Source organism: Malania oleifera, chromosome 5 (assembly GCF_029873635.1).
Source record: "Malania oleifera isolate guangnan ecotype guangnan chromosome 5, ASM2987363v1, whole genome shotgun sequence".
Taxonomy (NCBI): domain Eukaryota; kingdom Viridiplantae; phylum Streptophyta; class Magnoliopsida; order Santalales; family Ximeniaceae; genus Malania; species Malania oleifera.
The window spans coordinates 1,604,884-1,627,112 of record NC_080421.1 but is presented as its reverse complement, the minus strand read 5'-3'; the positions used below and the strand labels follow the sequence as shown (position 1 = coordinate 1,627,112).

The following is a 22,229-nucleotide window of genomic DNA, read 5'->3' as shown; positions in this document are numbered from 1 at the left end:
TTCACAAAAAGGGTTCTTAACATCTTATTGTAATTTACAGATGGCAGTGGGGGCAATGTCATCTGCATTTTTATTGTGTGCTCCATCTAATTTTGGTCTTCCGGGAGTTTGGTCGGGTTTGGCTCTATTTATGGGCTTGCGTATGGTGGCAGGCTATATCAGGTAAAATGTACAAGATTGTTTCCATATCTTTTTCTTGTTAGAAATTTCTGTGGGCTAAATTTCATGAATAATCACATTGTATTGCTTGACAGTTTTATGCTTCTAACAATTTGCCCCTGTTGTACACAAAGTTCCTTGCATGATTCTCTACGAAAAATATGCTCAATGGTACATTGCCATAATGATTGCTTATTGAAACAGAGGTGAGAGTGAGGGTTCTGGTTCTCGAGTCAGTGCATGCTCATAGAAACACACATAATGGTACAAGATGGTGCATTGCTATAGTGATTGTTTGTTGTAACAATGGTGAAATAAAGGGTTGTTGCTCAAGTCGGTGCTTGAACCTTCATTGACATTTATGGAGCTAGCTAGAAAAGGTTCAGGCTGATTGAAGGGGGCTGTGGTTGCCTTCAACAGATTCTGGTCTGGTCAGTCATGGTGATCTCTACTGGCTGTGTGAGAGAGTGGATAAAGCCACAAAGAGGAGAACAATGGAAAACTTCAGTTTCTGCTGGAAAAGATGGGGAAACCTACATTGAGGTAGCGTGACAGCCATCATGGCCTGAAGAAAAAATTGAAGGTGGATTGGAACTAACGCATACAATATGCTTGATGAACTGTTTCTAGTAAGTTTCCACACTGAAGGAGGCAGAACGAAAAATTCTTGATTAAGGCAAGTGTGACAGGGGAGAGGCTTTATGGATGCTCAACTGGTGGTATCCTGCTGCAAGGTGGGGGACCTATGAGTGGGATTGGACTCAGTAGTAGTTTGGCTGCGGCTAGAAGGAAATCTAGATCTCAAATTGTTTTATCCATGGTTTTAAAAACCTGGAGTGGACCAGCCAGTCCGACCTGGTTGGACTGGAACCGGGCCCCTGACCTGATAGAGTCAGACTGGATTTGATGTGAACCAGTGTCAACCCAGCCAAAACCAGGTGACTTGACCTGACTCAGACGGACCCAATTGACCCACTAGGTTGATCCGACACCTTATACAACGGAAAAATGTGGGAAAATGCGACTCAAGCTGTGGACTAGACTTGCACCTGTGACCTCTTGCTATTTAAGCCCTCAGCTGACCACCGCACTAGGTTGTATCTAATGCTATACCGTTTGGAACAAATCTATATATTTGTATACCAGTTTGTGTGTGTAAATTACATAATTATATATGCATACATAATATTTAATCAAATAAAATATTTTGTCACTAATAATAAGTTTTAAAATATTTTAATAATAGAAAAAAAGTAGTACAAATTTTATTTTGGTTTTGTTGATTTTTCCCCCTTAATTGACTTAGTATTAATTTACAAAAAAGCATGCAAATATATACACACAGGTACACGCTCAAAACCCCTTCTTTTCAGAAAGAGTTGAAGTTACGTCGTAGATAATGGAAGAGATAAATAATATTTTAAAATTATAAAATTAAAATTAATTTATGAAAATACTTATGTGTCCACGTTTTTTAAGTTTTGTTAATAAATGATAAATTTGAAGATGAAGGACATTTTAAGAATTGTAAAGAGGAAATATTTTGATTGAAAACTAACTAAACTTCTCACTTCTCTTAAATTTTGATTGTAAAGTAATAACTAACGTGGAATTAAGATTATGAATTATACAATAAAACAATGTGAATGGGTAATTGAACAAAGAGTAAAACTAGAAATGATAGCTTCTAAGAGTCAATTTGGTTTTATGCCTGGGAGATTGACAATAGAAGCTATTTATTATTTAAAAAGATAAGTGGAAAAGTTTAGGGTAAATAAGAGGGGCTTGCATATGGTTTTTATTGACCTAGAGAAAGCCTTTGATTGAATATTTAGGAAAGTTCTTTGGTGGGTTTTAGAAAAGAAAGGAGTCTACCATAGATAAATTGAGGTCATGAAGGATTTGTATGATAGAGTAACGATCAGCATTAGGACTATAGGAGGGGAATCTAGAGAATTTCCTGTACATAAAGATTCTACTTCGAGTTTGTATCTTTTTGCTTTAGTAATTGATGAACTCACAAGGAATATCTGAACGAGATCCCTTGGTGTATGTTGTTTGCAGATGATATTATCTTGATTGAAGAAAGTAGGAGTAGTGTGAAATCTAAGTTAGAATTTTGGAGAACTGTTTGAGTCTAAAGGTTTTAGGATGTAGAATTATTAGATATCTGTCAACCTTTATTAGAGGCTGATCTTTAGGAGATTTACAGCTAACAAATCAGTTGATTTGTTAGCTATTTTTGGTTCCACGATCCTAGGGGATTTGGGTAGCATGTGACCTGATTTTGTAGATAGTCTTTCCTATTTTACTGCTTTCCATTTTAAATAGGATATTCTATTTTCAGTAGGTAGTAAATATCCCTAGTAATTAGATGAGAATTGTCATTTATTGAAAGGGAATGTAATCTTTTTGATTGGTTAGTGGAATATTCAGTTTTCTTTTCCACATTTCAACATGGTATCGGTGCATCCTCTAAACCCTAATCTTCCCATATGACCAAATATGGAATGGTCACCAGGAGACGCGACTCCACCTCTTTAGTCTCAGACGTCACCACCAATCAGGAAGCCATGGTCTCAGACAACAGCAACAGTTCAGATAGCAGTCTCATGCCCATTATAGGACACAAACTTAATGGGAATAACTATCTCCAATGGTCCCATTCCGTGATGATGTTTATATGTGGAAAGGGAAAGGATGATTATCTCTCGGGAGTTGCATCCCAACCCTTTTCAATGATTCATAGTGATGTGTGGGGGCCATCTAGGATCAAGAATATTACTGGATCTTGCTGGTTTATATCTTTTATAGATGATCACACTAGACTTACTTGGATATTCCTCATGAAAGAAACGTCAGAGGCAGGTCAAATTTTCAAAAATTTTAACACCATGATCCAAACACAATTCCAAGCAAAAATTCAGATTGTGAAAACTGATAATGCCAAAGAATATTTCAAATCCATTCTTGATGATTATCTCTTGAGTCAAGGTATAATACACCAAAGTTCTTGTGTCGACACTTCTCAGCAAAATGGAATTGCCGAAAGGAAAAACCGGTACCTACTCATGTTCTCTACACATGTACCGAAACACTTTTGGGGTGAGGCCATTCTCACTGCAGCCTACCTCCTAAATAGGATGCCCTCTCGCGTTCTCAAATTCCAAGCTCCCTGTCAAACTCTACTTTGAGTCCTTTCCCAACACTAACTCATCTCCACTATTCCCTTCAAAGTATTCCGGTGCTCAACTTTTGTTCATGTTCATAGTCAACACCGAGATAAACTTGATCCTAAAGCCCTTAAGTGCATTTTTTCTTGTGTACTCTCCAAACCAAAAGGGTTATAAATGCTATTCACCAGCTACTAAAAGATATTATCACTCCATGGATGTCACCTTTTTTGAGCAACAACCATATTACCCCAAATTAGAAATTTAGGGGGAGATTACATAGGAATTCTAGCTTTGAAATATTGAAGAGTTATCTCACCCTTCTTCTGATTTTTGCCCTTCTCACTTATGACAAATTTTTGAATCTATTCTAACTACTAATTCCATTTATGTTTCACATCCCTTCTTAGAATCTCCCATGAAACATTAGCATCTGGACACTATTCAACCAACAAAAAGTGATGAGTTGATTACCTATTCACGTAGGAGAAGGAACCAAAAGGAGATAGAACAATAAGCATCCCTTGAGCAAATCCAAGAGTCTGATCTAAGACCTAGATCAAGTGAAAATCCACCAGGTAACTCTAATCCTGAGACTTCCCATAATGAGTTAACTAATGATGATAGTGATTGTCCTATTGCTGTGAGAAAAGGTGTGAGATCATGCAAAAAACATCCAATATACATTTTAGTGTCATATTAGGGGCTGTCATCGAATTTCAGATCTTTTGTTGCCAATCTCGACAAAATCCAGGTTCCTAATAACGTACAAGGGGCTCTCAGTACACTTGAATGGAAGTTTTCTATCTGGGAAGAAATCAGTGCACCAGAAAAGAATGGAACATGGGAAATCACATAATTACCAACTGGAAAACATCCAGTAGGTTGCAAATGGATATTCATTGTGAAATACAATGAATATGAAGTGTTAACTGATTCAAAGCTCGGCTAGTAGCAAAGGGATTCACTCAATCATATGGAATCGGCTATGAAGAGACATTTGCCCCTGTAGCCAAGTTAAATACAGTGTGGGTCCTCTTATCTTTGGCATCAAATTTAGACTGGCCTCTGCACCAACTAGATGTCAAGAATGCCTTCCTCAATGGAGACCTAGCTGAAGAAGTTTACATGGAAATTCCTCCTGGATTCGAGACACAAGCTACACACAACAAAGTCTGCAAACTTAGAAGATCTTTATATGGGCTCAAGCAATCCCCAAGAGCCTAGTTCGAGAGATTCACAAAGGTAGTTAGGAGGTATGGCTATTCTCAATGTCGATCAGATCATACACTATTTGTTAAATACACTCCTCAAGGAAAAATTTCTATCCTTGTTGTCTATGTGGATGACATCATTCTAACGGGAGATTATGAGGAGGAAATGAGTAGTCTCAAAAGTCTTCTAGCTAAAGAATTTGAAATCAAGGACCTTGGGAATCTCAAATTCTTCCTAGGCATGTAAGTGGCACGGTCAAGGAAGGGAATCTTTGTCTCCCAAAGGAAATATGTTCTAGATCTTTTGAAAGAGACTGGGATGCTTGGATGCAAGCTAGCAGATACTCTTATGGATTCCACAACCAAACTAGGAGCCAAGGAAGACAGTGCACCAGTGGCTAAAGGCAGATATCAAAGACTAGTTGGAATACTTATATATTTATCTCACACCTAACCTGACATTGACTTCTTTGTCAGTATGGTGAGTCAATTCACGAACAATCCTAATGAAGAACATATGGAGGCAATTTATAGAATCCTACGATATCTGAAGCTAACACCAGGTAAAGGATTATTTTTTGAGAAAAATCAAAGAAGAGATATTGAAGTATTCAGTGATGCAGATTGGGCAAGATCAATACATGATTGAAGGTCAACTTCTAGGTATTGCACATGTGGGGGGAAACCTAGTTACATGGTGAAGTAAGAAGCAATCAGTGGTGTCAAGAAGCAGTGCAGAAGCTGAATTCAGGGCAATGAAACACGACATCTATGAAGGAATATGACTAAGAAGGCTTCTAAAGGATTTAAAGATTTCAAGTGAAGAACCCATGAAGATGTTCTGTGACAATCAATTAGCCATCAGCATTTCTAAGAACCCAGTGCATCATGATAGAACAAAACACATGGAGATTGATCGACATTTCATAAAAGAAAAAATAAAGGAAGGAATAATCAAGATGTTGTTTGTGCCATGTCTCCAAACAGCCGATATCCTTACCAAGGCTCTGCCAAGAAAGAATTATGATGATCTGAGTTCCAAGCTGGGCCTAATCAATATTTACAGCCCAACTTGAGGGGGAGTGTAGAATTACTAGTTATCTGTCGGCCTTTATTAGAGGCTGATTTTTAGGAGATTTACAGCTAACAAATCAATTGATTTGTTAGCTATTTTTGGTTCCACGATCCTAGGGGATTTGGGTAGCATGTTACCCGACTTTGTAGATAGTCTTTCCTATTTTACTGCTTTCCATTTTAAATAGGATATTCTATTTTCAGTAGGTTGTAAATATCCCTAGTAGTTAGATAAGAATTATCATCTATTTAAAGGGAATGTAATTTTTTCATAAGTTAGTGGAATATTCGGTTTTCTTTTCCACATTTCAACATAGGATAAGTAGGAATAAAATATAATATATGAAATATAATTTCAGCAATGTAAGGGGGCGTATTGGAGTGAAATTGAACTTGACAATCAAGAAATTAATAGCACTAGTAGATTTCAATATCTTGGATTTATTATGCAAATAGAAGGAAAATTGAAGAGGATGTAATACATAGAGTTAAAGCAGGTTGGATAAAATGGAGGAGTGCATTAGATGTGTTGTGTGATCATAGAATATCCTTAAAATTAAAAGGAAAGTTCTATATGACGTTTATAATGCTAGGCATGTTTTATAGATTAGAATATGGGGCAACTAAGAAACATGTTAAAAAAAAAAAAAAACCTTAGAAACAACATGTGCAAAAAGTAAAAGTTTCCAAAATGCAAATGTTAAGTTGGATGAGTGGTATAAGTAACATAAAAAGATAAATTAAGAAACGAACATATACGCAATAAATTAGGCATAGCACTAGTCTAAGACAAGATAAGGGAGGAGCGATTTAGATGGTTTGGGCGTTTGAAATGCAGTCCTAGTAGCGCATATGTGAGGAGAAGTGAGTTATTTATTGTTTCTGGTATTAAAAGGGGTAGGAGTAGACCTAAAATAAACTAGAATGAGATAGTGAGGAAGGATTTAATAGCTCTTGAGTCCCACTAGTTGGGGTTGGGCTATATGAATCTTGCCAAGTCACCCAATCAAGAGCTTTATATATATATATAAATAGAACCTGGTGGTCAACTGACCTGGTAAAGTGTGTGTATGTGTGTATGTGTATATATATGTGTATTTGTGTATGTGTGTGTGTATATATATATATATATATATATATATATATATATATAGAACTCCGTGGTCAACCGACCTGGTGACTTTATTGGGTTTGTCACTGGTACGGGCTTTGAAGAAGTGGAAGCTCTAGCCTATAACAAAAATTGATTCCCCAAAAAATATTGTTGCGAAGGGAAATCTGTTACTGTTCTATTCGGGGTGCTAAGGTGGAAAATGATAGTAGGACTGCCCTTCAAGGGGGAAGTGGTCTTGGTAGGAAAAGAGGAAGTAATTGAAGAAGTCGATGATGAATCGATGAGGATCTATGTAGCTGTCAAGGAATCTCTCTTGACCATTGGGATCTTTGGCTATAGGTGGTCAAAAAAAGAGTGGTGATCCGCGGTGACTAAAGATGAAAGCCAAGTCAATGCCTTTTTTTTTTTGCCAACATTGAATAGAGTATAAGAAAGGGCAGGGTTGTTGGCCTCTCAAGCTTTGAAGAAAACAGAGAGTTTGATGGTGAGGTGAAGGGTGATAGAATGTGACTAGGGGTATTCGGAGGGTAATTTGATGACATTTAGAGTACTCTCCATAGTGGACACTAGAAGGTGTTCTCTAGAGGACTTTGGATCTGGAGATAGAATTAAAGCATTTTCATGCTTTAGATGGATTAAAAATAGATTGAAGGGCTTGGGGAACTTTTAGGCATCTCGGTGTTTGAGTGTTAAAGGGAGGTAATGGAATTGCTTATGAATCTTTAGAAAAGATGGAGAGAACAAGGATAAAGGTAGGAACAGGAGGTAGGAAAAGTGGTATCAAACATTTTAGCCTGGTTCATGAATTAAGAAGGGAAAAGGTGGTTGGTTGGGTCATTAGGGAAGTAATTTGAGCAAACCTTGATGCCAATGAGGCATAAAATCATTTATTGGAAATTGGAACATTAGGGGTCGCAACAACCCTTTGATAAGAGGAAAGCAGTGGAAAGGCTTTTGAAGAAGTGGAATCCAGAGGTTTAGGGTTCCTTGTCTGCTGGGTTAATTGGCATACCTGTGTGGGGTGGTCTGTGATTTAACTTTTTTTTGTCTTGCTTATTTGAGTTGGTGGCTGATGTGACCAGATGAGTTTCTTGGATATTTATGGCCTTACCAAAGAAAGAGATAGAGGGAGGCTATGGATAGAGCTCAATTAAGGATAAATAAATTAACCCTTGGTTTCTAGGAGGCTACTTGAACATTATCATACTATAGCATGAAAGAACTGGTTGAAAAAAAAAATCTATGAAGAACTTCCCACAATTCATTGGTGGGGTACCAGTGTAGGATATATTGACCTTCCTCTTCAAACGGGATCCTTAACGTGGTCCAACAATGGATAGTTGGCTCCTTTTCAAGAATTGACTGATTCTTCTTAGTCTCGGAGGATTGGGAAGAATTGTTTCCAGATATACTGTAGGAGCTGAGAGTTCTCTGTTTATTATCCTATTATGCTTCACTTTGGAGGTATATCTGGGGGTAAATTCCCCTTTTGCTATTAAATACATTGTTGAAAATGTAGGTCTGATTGGCTTTACTGAAGACTGGTGGAACTCACAGCCTGTTGAAGGGATGTCTAGATTATTCCTTGCGAAAGTGTAAAGTTGCTTAAATAAGATCTAAAGAATGGGCTTGAGGAAATCTTTGTGAGAATTGAGGTGAAGATTGCTCATTAATATTATCAAGGAGCTGGATCTCAAGGATGATCAAGCATCGCCACAGAGGAAGACAGGCGTCCAAGAGATGGCCTTGAGAGTGAAGTTGTGGCTCTTAGAAGAAATCTCCTGGAAGAAAAAGGTCCAGAGAATAATCTAGCTGCAGCAGGAGATAGTAACACAAGACTCTTCCACACAGTTACAAGTCAACAAATGCCCATAGGCAGGTGAGCTGCATTAAAAACATATGCATTGAGGCACAACTCTTGTGGGAGAGGAGGATGTGTGAGGGGATTGTGTATTTTACTCTCTACACAGACTGCGTATAAAAGACCTTTTTTGGATGGGTTGGAGGTTCTTGTATAAATGATGAGGACAAAATTAGGTTGCGGTGGCCTCTCTCTAGTGAAATGGTGGAGGCTACCTAGGACTGTTGCCAGGGATTCAAAGCCCCTGGCCTGGACAGGATGTCAATGGAATTTTTTATGAGCTGCTGGAAAATAAACATAGAGAAAGTGTTGATCACATTCCGATAATTCTTTGAGCAAGGCTGTTTTATGAGAAGCCTCAATGCAGCTTTCGTTGTCTTAATTCCCAAAAAAGGAGCACAGGATATTAGATATTTCAAGCCAATTAATCTGGTGGATGGGGTTAAGAAACTCATTGCCAGAGCGCTTCCTTTGAGACTTAAGAAGTTTTTGGGCTCTATTGTGTCTGAACATCAGAATTTCTTTTGTGCCTGGCAGACAGTTTCTGGATGCTACTGGAGTCAAAAAAAGGGTGCGGACTGTGGACCTTTCCCAGCTCTAGAGGATTGAGGGGAATCTTATTTCCTTCTACTTTTTTATCTTGTTTTGGGAGGTTTTGTCTCATATGTTGTGGAAAACATTGAAAGGGGCTTTTTGCAGGACTTCAAAGTGGATTTTTTCGACGACTTTGGGCTGGAGGTGTCCATTTGTTCTTTGCAGACAGCACTCTTGCACTTTGTGGAGCAGAAGAGGAACAGCTCTGCTATCTCAGATTTTTTCCCTCTTCTGAAATGGTTGAAAGATTTCTGTGGCCTTAAGAGTTAATGGTTGAAAAGATTTCTCAGGCAAAGAAATTCCATTGCGTGAGTTCAGCAATGTTAGCAGCTTGCCACAAACCAAAGCTGTAAAGTGGGTAAGCTTCCTACCTTAAAATAGGCAAAATTTGGGCCTTTTTTTAACCCACGAAGCTGCCATGGAGTTCCCTTCCTCTTTTTTCATTTTTTTTTGGCAGTGGTTTCTGAATCCCTTTGGGCACCCAGCTAATCCACCAGGATAATTGGCCCACCCCTCTTCCACTCTCCACTTAAATACCAAGGCCTATTTCAATTGGAAAGTCACAACCCCCTAGATTTGAACCCTAGTGTCTAATCAGGAAAGCCTTGACTTTATCAACTGAGCAATCTTGGGGAGCATTCCTCTATTTTAATTCTGTCTTATCAGATCATCAAAACTGATCTTATAATTGGACCTTGTCTTGAGCCTTTCAAATTTGATTTGATGCATTCATTTGTTGCTCCACCCCCCCCCCTCCCAACCCCCTTTTTATCTTTTTTTTCCCCTTCAGAGAACCCGCAAGTTGGAGCCCACAAAAACATATTCAATTGGTGTGAAGTGTGTTGAATATATATTGTTCAATTCAAATGATACCATATTACATGATTATATATTATTCACTAATAAGTTGTTTATAACATAAAAAAACGTTACATTAATAAGCGCTGAGTAAATGTTTGATGAGCATTGTATGATTTGAATATTTTTTAATTCTTTGCATGATCAGTGATTTGCAATTTATAAACCCCCACATGCTATAACATTGTGATATATACATTTCCTTCAATTTAATTTGTTTCTTAATTGTGCACAATCGTTTTTTTTTTTTTTTTTTTTTTTAAACATTTCCAAAGTTTCTTTCACAATTTCCATAATTTACTCATGTTTCTGTTGTATATAAATGAAAATTAAATTTCCTGTCAAACCTTTCCGTAACTTTAAACCTCTAAAATGTTCATAAAAATTGAAATCTAATTCCTTGCTCTCTGCTTTATGTTCCTGTTTATTGTCTCTGCTTCTGTTGCTAAGAGGCCCAAGAAGTTGCTAGATTGACTTTCCTGGGGGCCGTTCTGATTAGTAGAGAAAATAATAAAAATATTATTTGGTTAACTGGGATTCAGTTTGTCCCTCTCAAGTTGAGGAAAGTCAAAATCTTCAAGCAGGACCTGCTGAGCAAGTGGTTGTGGACGTTTTCTTCAGAGTAACGTGTCGAAATCTGTGATTATAAAAAAAGTGGGGCTGCACAGTTTGGGGGTGGTTCTCTGATGAAGTTGGAAGTTCTCATGGCTTTGTCTCTGGAGACACATTGTGGTTGAGAAGGAGAGTTTCAAAATTCATTGGCTTTGTTGTGGGGAATGGTAACATAGTAAATTTTTTGGTTGGATGTGTGGTGTTGGGATACAGCTCTGAAAGACTCATTTGCGGTCCTGTTTTCCTTGGTTATAGATAGTGGTCAATTGCTAATGTGCGTACGATCTGGACATTGGTGTAGACTGGAATTTGAACTTAAGAATGGACTGGACCTCAAGGATGCTGTGGTCTTATGGAGAATGGAGGAACTCTACAGAATCAAAATTGATACCATGGTGGGGGATAAGGTTGAGTGATCAGGCAGCAGCGGTTCTGTATTTTCTGTGAAAATTCTGTATTACTACTACTACTACTACTACTGCTGCTGCTGCTGCTGCTGCTGCTGCTACTACTAATACTAGATGATATTGTCTTGATTAATGAAACTGTTGGTAGAGCAGAATGTATGTTGAAATAATGGAAATAAGCTTTAAATATAGAGGTAGGTTTTAAGATAAGTAGAAGCAAGATAGAATATATTAAATATAATTTTAGTCACTTTAGGAGGAATATTGTATGTAATACTAAACTTTGTCATCAAGGATTCTCAGCAGTGGATTTCGGTACCTTGAATATTATGCAAGGTGATGGAGAAATTGAAGAAGATGCAACACAGAGTAAACGCAGGTTGAGAAAAATGGAGATGTGTTTTGGGCATGTCGTGCAACCATAGAGTACCCTAAATTAAAAGGGAAGTTCTATGGTACAACTATAAGAGCTCGTACGGTATTTGGATTGGGCAACTAAGAAAGTGAAGGTTGTAGAAATGAGAATGCTAAGAGGTGTGAATGGTATAACTTTAAAAGATGAATTAAGAAATGAACACATCTTGGCATAGCACCTATAGCAGATAAGATAAAGAAGGGCGATTAAAACAGGGTCAAGTCATGTTAGAGAGAGAAGCTCTCACCTCTCTCTAGAGAGACGCATGATGTGCTGCGTGTTCTTGGGGCTGTTTCATCCTTTATCTTGTGATTTCTCAACGAATCTTCTTGTTGGTTGCTGGATTTGTGCTTTGAGGACTGGCCGAAGGTTGATTTCCTGGTTATTGATTGAGTTTGAGGTTCGGGTTTCCATTTCATACTTTCCTGCTCATTTGGAAATTTGGAATTTTTGTGAAGCCATGGGGCAGCGTCGTGCTCCTAGGGCAGCTGGGAAATTTAATTGGGAGATTGAGATGGAGGAGGAGATTGAACACGCCTTGAAGTATATTGAAATCAAAGGGGACAGCCGGAATTAGACCTGGCAAAATGGATAAAAATCTGTTAATCCGATCCGCATCCGACCCGTTTTAACCGACTTATACTCAACCGCTTGCTAAATGAGTCGAATATGGTTTTCCATTTTCATATCCGCCTTCTTAGCGGGTCGGGTCGGGTTTATCCGGTGGATATCCGCCAAACTGCTTAAAAGTCCATTACTAATTAACCTATAATAGTCCAACTACCCACAACCCACTGCCCGGGTATGGAGAGCCCAGTGCGGCAGTGCACACACGGCCCACGCTACACAGACAACCCAGTAGCCCACACGGCCACAAGCCCATTGCCCACAGTCCATCAGTCCCTCCCTTCCACTCCCAGGTCTGCCCAGTCCCAAATCTCAAATCCTATTAGGGTTTCATTGATTCAAAGTTCAAACTTTCAATTCCAGCTGCGTAGCCGCATCCCACGACGATGACGATTCCCACTGCCACTGCCATAGCCGACTGCCACCCATGGCCACGAGCCACGAATTACTCGCCCATTCGGCCCTCGCCAGCTATCATGAAATTGCTGGTATTTTCCTCCATGCAGTAGTGGTTTATTTAGTCGCCCGCTGCCCTCTTACCTTCCCAGTTCTTGCCGCCCCTCCAAAATAATTTCCAATCTCCTTTCTCCAAGTGAAAATCCATATTTTTTGCAGCAGCGGTGCTTCTTTCCAAAATTTTGTTCGATCTCCAGGCCCTTGCTTTCAAGCCCTCTGTAGGTATTTTCTCCTCATACTCTCCTCCTCCTTCAGTTTGTAGAGTTTAATGAATGTCTCTGTTTTGATTTTGATTTTTTCTTAGCATGAGGTGTGGGCGAGCTATTGATAAGCTGCAACATATGGAAGGTTGTAGAATTTTGATTGGATACTCATTGCAGAGTATACACCCAGCAAAACCCTCACCAAACACCTATTTATCCTTTCTATTTTTCTTACCTAATCCCTCCTTAAAAGCATTGCAAATTGTAGGTAATTTTCATTATTAATACTCTTTTACTTCTTCTTATGTCTAATACGATCTATTTTCATTTGAATGATTTAAATAAATCTTTCAAACTTGTGGTCTATCTTCATTTGGCTGATTAATTTAATTAAATCTTCAAACTTATCTTGATGTTTAAACACCAAAGGGTTTGCCTCTTATGACTTAATTTTATTTCAACTAGCGGTAATCATCTACTCTATATTTCTAATTTATAAAAGGACAAGTTTTTGTGTGAAGTGCACAAATGCATGGTGGTGGAGTCAAAAAGAAAGTGCGTGATAACCTCAGTGGGATTAATCTAAATTATAATAATTAATTGTTTTTACTGGAAAACCATTCTTAGTAGCTATTTAACTAGAAATAATGAAAGTTAAGTGCAATAAGTCCTAAATATTGTTGGTGATATGCATGAGATGCTATATGGGATCTTTCAAATGCATAGGCACAATTAGAATGAATTTGAAGGCTCACCTAGAGAAGAGACTACTAGCCGAGAACCTACATAGGGCCGAATGAGGATGTCAAAAAGTTTTATGAGTTGCTAAAGGATTTGGATAAAACTTTGTGTACTAGTGGATTGAACCTAGGCACTTAAAATGATAGGAACAGTCATCTAATTTGACTAGCAATTCAATTTAGATTTTAGAGAGACTCACAAATCACATAGTTTGAGTTGGATTGGGACTAATTTATTATGTTTTAATGCGTACAATTTTACTTACATGAATAAGGAGTTGTTAGTTAGTATAAACGATTGAATGATTAAAATAATTACTAGAAAAGTTAATACACAAACTAATCGCAAGTTGTTGTATACAATTTAAATTATTATGACACAAAATAAACTATTAAAAAAATTATATTTGAGAATGGCGGATTATCTGTCCATCCGCCATGAATTATCCAACCCGATAATCCGCCTTATCCACCACGGATTATCCGACCCGAACCGCTTTGCCAGGTCTAGCCGGAATGATTGGATTAAGAAGAAACATTTTGAGATAATGGCTGAGTTTGAGAAGCTGGCTAAAATGGCGAGTCAAAGGAGTATTGGTGGCCCGAGTGGGTTGAAGTCATCAGAAGAACTACTTGAATCGCTTAGGGCTCAGAGGAGCCTGCATGTTGGCCAAGGGGTTGAAAATTTGAAGGAGGTCGATGGTACTAAATCTCAGAGTGCCTCAATGAACTTGACAACCGTTTCGGAGAAGCAGGAATGTATTCAGAATAAGGAGGGTTCCAATGCTGGGTCGTCCTCATGTAGCTTGAGCGAGGGTGATATATGCTGTAATCATGAGGGGATGAAGCAGGTTGTCATACCTTCGTCCTCGAACAAAAAAGAGCTTGAGGTTAGGAGGTTATCTGGTGATAGAGTGACATGCATGGAAGAAGAAAGTAGAGGGATTACTGATGGAAGAAGGAGGTCATGGGATGATGAGGATCCCATGGAATCAGAAACTCAGGGATCGAAAGACTCGAATGATGTCGTTGCATCTGTCCATGATAGAGTTCATGAGCAAAAGGATAAAAGGGAAGTTCCTGATGTCAGGAAGATTGATCAGCAGGATAACCGGGAAAGGAGAACCATAATGAGAAATAACAAAAGAGTTGCCTGGGCTGAGCTTTTTGCCAATAACAGGGACCCCTCGAATTGTGGTTCCTTGCCTGCGTTCACTGCTAATGGTGAGGGAGTTCGCATTTCAGCTCCTGAAATGTTTAGCTCTGAGGGGGATTACAAAAAAGCACCTGGTGGGCTACTTTAAAGGTAGGTTCCCAGGCAAGATGGTTTTCAACACTCTGCTGAGATCATGGAAGGTTCTGGTGGAATCAATTAAGCATGATAAGGGGTAGATTGTGTTTAAGTTCCATAGGGAGGAAGATCTTAGTGAGGTCCTTCAGAATGGTCCGTACACAATTTATGGAAGAACACTTATACTGAAGAAAATGCCCAGTTACTTTCGGTTCAGGATTGAGCAGAGGACTGTTGTTCTTGTCTGGGTCCAACTGAAAGATCTTCCATTTGAGTTATGGACTCCAATTGCAATTGGGAGGATTTGCTCTGAGCTTGGGAGACCTCTGTACATGGATAAGCTAACTACCAACAGGGCTAGAATTTCCTATACCAGTGCTATGGTTGAGGTAGACATTGCAAAAGAAGTTAAGCATAGTGTAAAAATCTGGCTTCCGGATGATGTAGAGATTGTTCAGGAGGTGGTTTATGAAAGCCTTCCTTGTTTCTGCAAGAAATGTAAAGCTATTGGGCATTTGGAGGGGTTTTGCAATCCAAAAGAAGGAACAGAAGGGTCTTCAAGAGGTAAAACCTTTGATAAAATGCCTGTAATTGAGGCTAAACCACTTGAGAATGATAGGGCCACGGTTGGAGCTGAAAGTGATGCTGGCTTGATGGATGGTGGTAGCAATCAGGCTGCTCTATCCCTGAAGAAGGGGGAGGGGGTCATATCCATCTCTGCTGATCCAATACAAGAGGATAACCTGGGAATTGGGGGTTTATGTAACACAGAGTCTGAAGAGTTAACAACAGAGAAGCAACAAATGGGTGAAGTTGCTGACAGGACACAGAATGACAAACAAACTGAGCTAGAGTGTGATGGGGGTTTTTTGGGGAGTGAAAATAAAGGTGTAGCTGATAGAGATACTGATAAAGGTCCCCACGAACTTAAATTGAAGCAAAAGGATAAAGGAAAAGAGAAAGTTGAGGAATTCACAACAGTGAAGAAGAAGAAGAAAGGGAAGAGTTCCCAATTCAATCCATTGGTTTTTGGTAGGGGGTTAAAGCCCCCTTCTAAAACTAAATGAAGATTGTTAGCTGGAATATTAGGGGTTTCAACAAACCCCTGAAACACAATGGGGTGAGAGACCTCATTAAAAAGAAAAAGGTGGATGTGTTGGCTTGAATGGAAACTAAACTTACTCCCAACAAACTGGAGGATTTATGAAGAAAAAGTTAGCCAACTGGAGTCAGATTAACAACTTTGGTGACCATGGTGCTGGAAGAATTGTAGTAGCGTGGAACCCTCAAAAGGTGAATATAAAGATGTTAGAGAGTAGTCCTCAAATTATACATTGTTCCATTTGCTGTCTAGTCTCTAACAGGAGGTTTTATACCTGCTTTGTTTATGGATTTCACACTGTTGTGGGTAAAGGCCTCTCTGGCAACACATCTGTGAGCTTACTAAGTCCTGCAATGGACCCTGGATGCTGATGGGGGATTTCAACAATGTACTATACCCAGATGAAAAAAAGAATGGAAATGAGGTATCGGCTTATGAGATAAGGGACATGGCTGACTGCTTTACAGAATGTGGGTTGAGTGATTTAAATTCTAATGGGAGTTTCCTCACTTGGACCAATGGGAGAACATGGAGTAAACTAGACAGGGCAGTGGTAAACAGGACATGGCTCTGTGATGAGATGGGTGCACTTGCCCATTTTCATTTTCCTGGAATCTACTCTGATCATGCTTCTTGTATGGTGTCTCTGCTCGAAGAGGATGATTTGGGTAAAAGACTATTTAAATTTTTTAACATGTGGGGGCAACACTCTATGTTCAAGGATGTGGTTAGTAGATCGTGGAATATTGAAGTGCAGGGCTTTAAGATGTTCAGGCTTATGATGAAGCTCAAAGCCTTGAAAGGACCATTAAAGGTGCTCAATGCCACTCACCTTCCCATATTACTGCTAGAGCAGATTGAGCTAGTGAGGATCTCAAAATTGCCCAACAGAACCTACCTAATGATCCTGGAAATTTGGAATTACAGAAGGAGATGGTGGAAAAAAAAGCTTGATAAAGCTAACAGGTGCTTCCTATCCTAGCAAGCCAAAATCAAATACTTAAATAACAGCGATAGGAGTTCCAGGTTTTTCCATGATCTGATGAAGAGACATACTGCCAGGAATCATATTCCTAAACTGAGGAAAGGGGATGGGGAGTTTTCTACCTCTCTGAATCAAGTTGCTGAGGAATTTCTGAACTTTTATAAAAATCTGTTGGGTACTGAATCTGTATGTGATCCTATCGATCCAGGAATTATTGCTAGAGTCAGATTTTGATTGATGATGAAGCTGATCTGATGATTAAGGAGATTTCTGATGAAGAAATTAAGAAGGCACTTTTTAGTATAGGAGATGAGAAGTCTCCTGAGCCTGATGGCTACACAGCAAAATTTTTTAAAATGGCCTGGGATACAGTGGGTGGTGATGTTGTGGCTGCTGTGAAGGAGTTCTTCTCAAAGGGCAGGTTACTTAAGCAAATCAATCACACGGCCATTGCTGTAATTGCCAAAACAAAGCATGCGAATTCAGTGCAGGACTACAGACCAATATCTTGCTGCAATGTAATATATAAGATCATTTCTAAGATTCTAGCATGCAGGATCAACCCAGTTCTGGAGAAACTTGTGAATCCAGCAGAGTCTGCCTTTGTGAGGCAAAGAAGTATGATTGAAAACATCTACTTGGTTCAGGAGTTGGTTTGTAAATATGCTAGAAAGAGAATATCACCTAGATACATGCTAAAGATTGACTTGAGGAAACCTTATGATTCCCTCTCCTGGAACTTTCTGAAGGAGGTGTTGATAAAACTGAATTTTGCTCATAAAATGGTGAAATGGATTATGGAATGCATGTCTTCAACTTCCTTCTCGATTTCATTAAATGGACGCCTTCATGGATTCTTTGTTGGGAAGCAGGGGTTGAGACAAAGGGATCCTTTATCTCCAATCCGTTTTGTATTATGCATGGAGTATCTGTCAAGAATGCTGAAGTCTCTCGAGGATGATGGTGAATTTAACTTCCACCCCCGGTGTAAGGATCTCAAAATTACCCACTTGGCTTTCGCGGATGACCTTATTCTCTTCTCTAGAGGGGATTATTGGTCAGTTAAGAAACTGATGATCTGTTTGGAGGGTTTCTCAAGATGTTCTGGGCTGGAGAGCAAACCCCTCAAAGTTGAACATATATACAGCTGGGTTGAGTGGCCATGAGTTGGACAGTATTAGAAGCCTTACTGGTTTCACTCAAGGAAGTGTTCCTTTTCGATATTTGGGTATTCCATTGGCTTCTACTAGGCTTAATGCTACCCATTACTCCCCTTTGATTGCAAGAATTGATAATATTATTGGTTCATGGCCAATAAAGACTCTTGTCATATGCTGGAAAATTAGAGTTAATAAATTCGGTGGTGCAAGGTACAGAATGCTTTTGGATCTCGATATTTCCAATTCCTGTGGCTGTCCTGAAGCATGTAGTTAGATTGTGCAGGGTCTTTCTATGGGGAGGTAGAGCAAAGCCACTTGTGGCATGGAAAGAGGTGTGCCTGCCAAAGAATGAAGGTGTGCTGGGCGTGTTTGACTTATAAATTGGAACAGAGCCGTACTTACAAAAACATTATGGAACATCCATATGAAAAAGACATCCTATGGTCTAAATGGATTAATCCGGTTTACCTCAAAGGGGGTAGTGTTTGGGAAGCTTCGGCAAGGCATGATGACGCCCCCTTATTCAAGAAAGTGATGGAGTAAAAAAAATTTACTGATGCAGCAATGTGGAGGCAGTGGGGGGTGCTGAACAGCAGCTCAGATTGTGGTCCTCAGGTGATCAGTTTTCCTGTTTGAATGCCTATCAGTTTTGGAGAGTAAAAGGAATCATAAGACCTTGGCATGCCCTGATCTGGAAAATGGGTTGTACTCCTAAGCGTTCATTCATTTTATGGTGCTAAGAATAGGCTACTAACAAGTGACAAGCTCCCGGGTGATGCAATAGACAAGCCCTACCCCCTTTGCAATGTTGAATTGGAGACAGTAGAACATCTATTTTTCAGAGGTTTGGAACTACCTAAGGGGTTGGCTTGGATGGAAATGGTCCATGACATCGTTGAAAGCAGCACTGAAATGGCTTCATAAGGAAGTTAGAGGATCTGCATTCCAAACTATAGCGAAAAGAGCATGCTTGGTCTCAACTGTTTATGGGATTTGGCATTTCAGAAACATAAAAAAATTTGAAGGGAAGGATACACTGATTGATGCTATAATCAAACATATTCAGATGCATGTTTATAGAACTGTTTACGAGAAATTCCCATACCTTCAGGAGCTGAGGAGTTGAGTTGGATGGTCTACCCTTTTGTTATAGATTTATTATCCCTGAATGTAATATGATGGTCTGAATGGCTGAGAATCCTGGGGATGCCCAGTTTAATTGTACATACAATTATGAGGAATATATTTACCTTTACGGATAAAAAAAAAAAAAAATAAGGGCGATTAAGATAGTGTGATAGTTTGTGCACTTGCAGTGTTGGCCAAGTAGCACCATAGCAAGGAGCGGTGACTTAGTTGTTTTTAGCGGCAGCAGGAGGGAGAGGAATAGAGGGGAAGGGATAGACCTAGAAATACTTGGACTGAAATGGTAAGGATTTGAGTCATTTAACAAACTCCAACTTTCCAAGGGTATTGCCCCTAATTGTGTGGAATGGTAGAAGAGGATTCATGTAGCTGAGCCTGCCTAGTGGGACTTAAGCCTTGGTTGTCATTGTCGTCGTTTTTATTTTGCTTGGCAGGCAATTCTTACAGGAGATAACATGAGGAAGAGAGTTTTATTCCAAGTGCTTCATGTGTAAAAAGGATGGAGCTTGATATGGTTGTGCTTGAATGAGTTAAGCAGGCGGTTTATGTACCGTGTTCCAAAGCTGGAAAGGTTGTTATCCTGGTCACAACTGTAGGAAATTTTGGATTTGAGTTCCTCATTGAGTGATCTTGATCATTTGGAGAGAGGAATAGATGAGCCTTTGAAGGGAAACACCACTTTGATGCAAAATTCATTTTATTTTTCCTTCTCTTTTTGGAGCTCTGGGCGTAAGAGTTTTACACCGAGTCAATTCAGAATAATGGCAAACAAGCCCTTTAGATGTGGAGATAAGGTTGTGTATGTCATCTCCTTCCTAGACCCTTGATAGATATAGTCAGAGATTTGGTGGCAAATTTTGATAAATTATCATATTGGTTTGATAATTCTGCTTCTGTAATACTACTATGGTAGGCGAAGTGCCTTGCATAATTGGTTATAAAAGCTTATGCTATATGAAATATCACTCTTTTATATATATATATTTTAGAGAGAACTCACATAAGTTCATAAGAAATTTTATTATGTGCACGAGATTATGTGTGTGTATATTGTTGACCTTCTAACTTTACTCTTTTTTTTTTCCCCAGATTGGCATCAAAAACTGGTCCATGGTGGTTCCTGCACACAGACAACTTGAGAACTGAGGTTAGTGCCTACTTATTGTTCTGATGAGACTTCCATGGTTTCTAATTGGTCTTCTCTGATTTGCACTTTAACAATTTGGTGATCATTTGTTTCAGTTCTACAACTTGTTGCACATATCTGATGAGTCGGTTGTGAGATTGTGAGAGTACTGTGCAGTTTTCTGTAAAGATTAATTATTTTTAAAAACTTATTTCCTTTTCGCCCAAGTGGAATTGCACCCAACAAAAAAGAAGTGAAACTGCACAAAAAAAGTGTTCCATCTCCCATTCACATGCGCGTGCCGACACATATTATACCTTTAAACTCAATGTTATATAATTATAGAACTCTTGAAATATTTCCCTCTTGTTTTGATGATTTGATTATTATTGAACAGTTCATGCTGCACAATCAAATCCATACCCTGTATTAGCCAAATTCTCTCAAATTCTCTTCTCATAGTGAAATGAATCTATTAAAATGCTTTTATTTTTATTTCTTTTATCTTTTTGCTCCTGAGTGACTATTTCTTGGGTTTTTTTTTTTTGTTCCAATTTCTTTCTATTTTTGTAGATCTCTTAGATATTATTATCTAAAAAACTATTTGGCATTTTTGATTTTCAGCTTGCCCATTGAGATGGGAAAATTGGGAAATTGACTGCACTGACTCGACCCCCGGATGATGACGAGTGTTCACCAGTTTCATTGGTTCATTCTTATTTTCTGATTTAACGGTTCTTGATTTTCTCAGTATGATCTGATTGGAATGTATTACATCTATAAAGTATTTTTGATAAATTTAATTTATTAATGAATTTTAGTAAATAAATACAAATTCTAATTTATTTATTTATTTTGGTTCACTTAAGAAATTTATTGTGCATGGTATGTTTAATCCCTTTTGACTGCAATTAAGATTTCCTGTGAACTTTGTAGCTGGTACTGTGGCATAAAGGAGGGGTTTCTTTGTCATTCAATGCAGGTCTTGCTCAAAGTTATCCTTCCACTCTTAGGCATGCTTTGATCTCAAAGCTTTCTTTGGGTCGATGATTTTGTGAGGAGAAAAAACAAAGTAAAAGCAAATGAGAAGAAAATTAATATTTTTATTGTATTTTTCTTATCTCAAATTTAGTAATAATAAACACATTCAAACTTGATTAAGAATTTAAAATATATATTTCTTTTCCTTCTTCTTTTGCTTTTCTTCACAATTTTTTTATTTTAAAAAAAATGAATTCTAACTAACAAGTCTTCTTTCTGTCCCTTTCTTATGTTTTTCAACCTCCAAACAAAGCTTTGAATATACCAACTCTTTGTTTTCACTTAAAAATTCCAATTCTTATTTTTCCCGTTTTCGCAATAATCCCTGTTGCATTTTGTTGTCTTATCAGATGACGATCATCATTTTGCTCTTGGTTTGCAATTTAATGTAGTTTTATTGAACAAAACCAAAACACTGCATAGAAGTTCAATTACAACTCCTAGCTTCATCCCAATACTGAAATTTTCTGAAGCATAGTGTCGAGGAAAACTTAGGTCTTAGAAGTCACCAAGGGCTATTCTTAAAAAATGTAAAAATTTTTAAGATGCAGTATACATTTTATGATCACTATCAGGTCCTAGATCCGTCACCTCCAGTCATCCTCACAATCCTCCGGCTTAACAGTGACAATTGACTAATTGAGGATTGCGCTCACGGTTCCCATCACCTTTGACACAAGCTGATGAGGACCATGCACTTCCTGCAATCCCAAAGGCATGCTTGTCTTTCAAGAGGATTAGGGTCAAAAGATTTGTAGCTTTGCATTGCAGTGCTTGTACCAATTCCTAAGCAGCCCTTCAGTTTGCTTCAAGACTGGTAGTAATAATCTGTCAGTCCATGGTTTCAAACAATTTTCAGCAAAAAAACAAA

At 38.6% G+C, this 22,229-nt stretch overlaps 1 protein-coding gene across 2 annotated transcripts in view; it reads left to right on the top strand.

The window, feature by feature from the left end:
* The window catches only part of LOC131156567 (protein DETOXIFICATION 45, chloroplastic), a 42,231-nt gene extending 21,042 nt beyond the window's left edge, over window positions 1-21,189 (top strand). For both annotated transcript variants that reach the window (XM_058110364.1, XM_058110365.1), the window contains exons 13-15: window positions 41-162; window positions 20,281-20,338; window positions 20,942-21,189. In XM_058110364.1, coding sequence (XP_057966347.1) covers window positions 41-162; window positions 20,281-20,338; window positions 20,942-20,953 — 192 coding nt within the window. In that variant the 3' untranslated portion in view covers window positions 20,954-21,189. The remainder of the gene's footprint in view (window positions 1-40; window positions 163-20,280; window positions 20,339-20,941) is intronic.
* The last annotated feature ends 1,040 nt before the right edge of the window (window positions 21,190-22,229 follow it).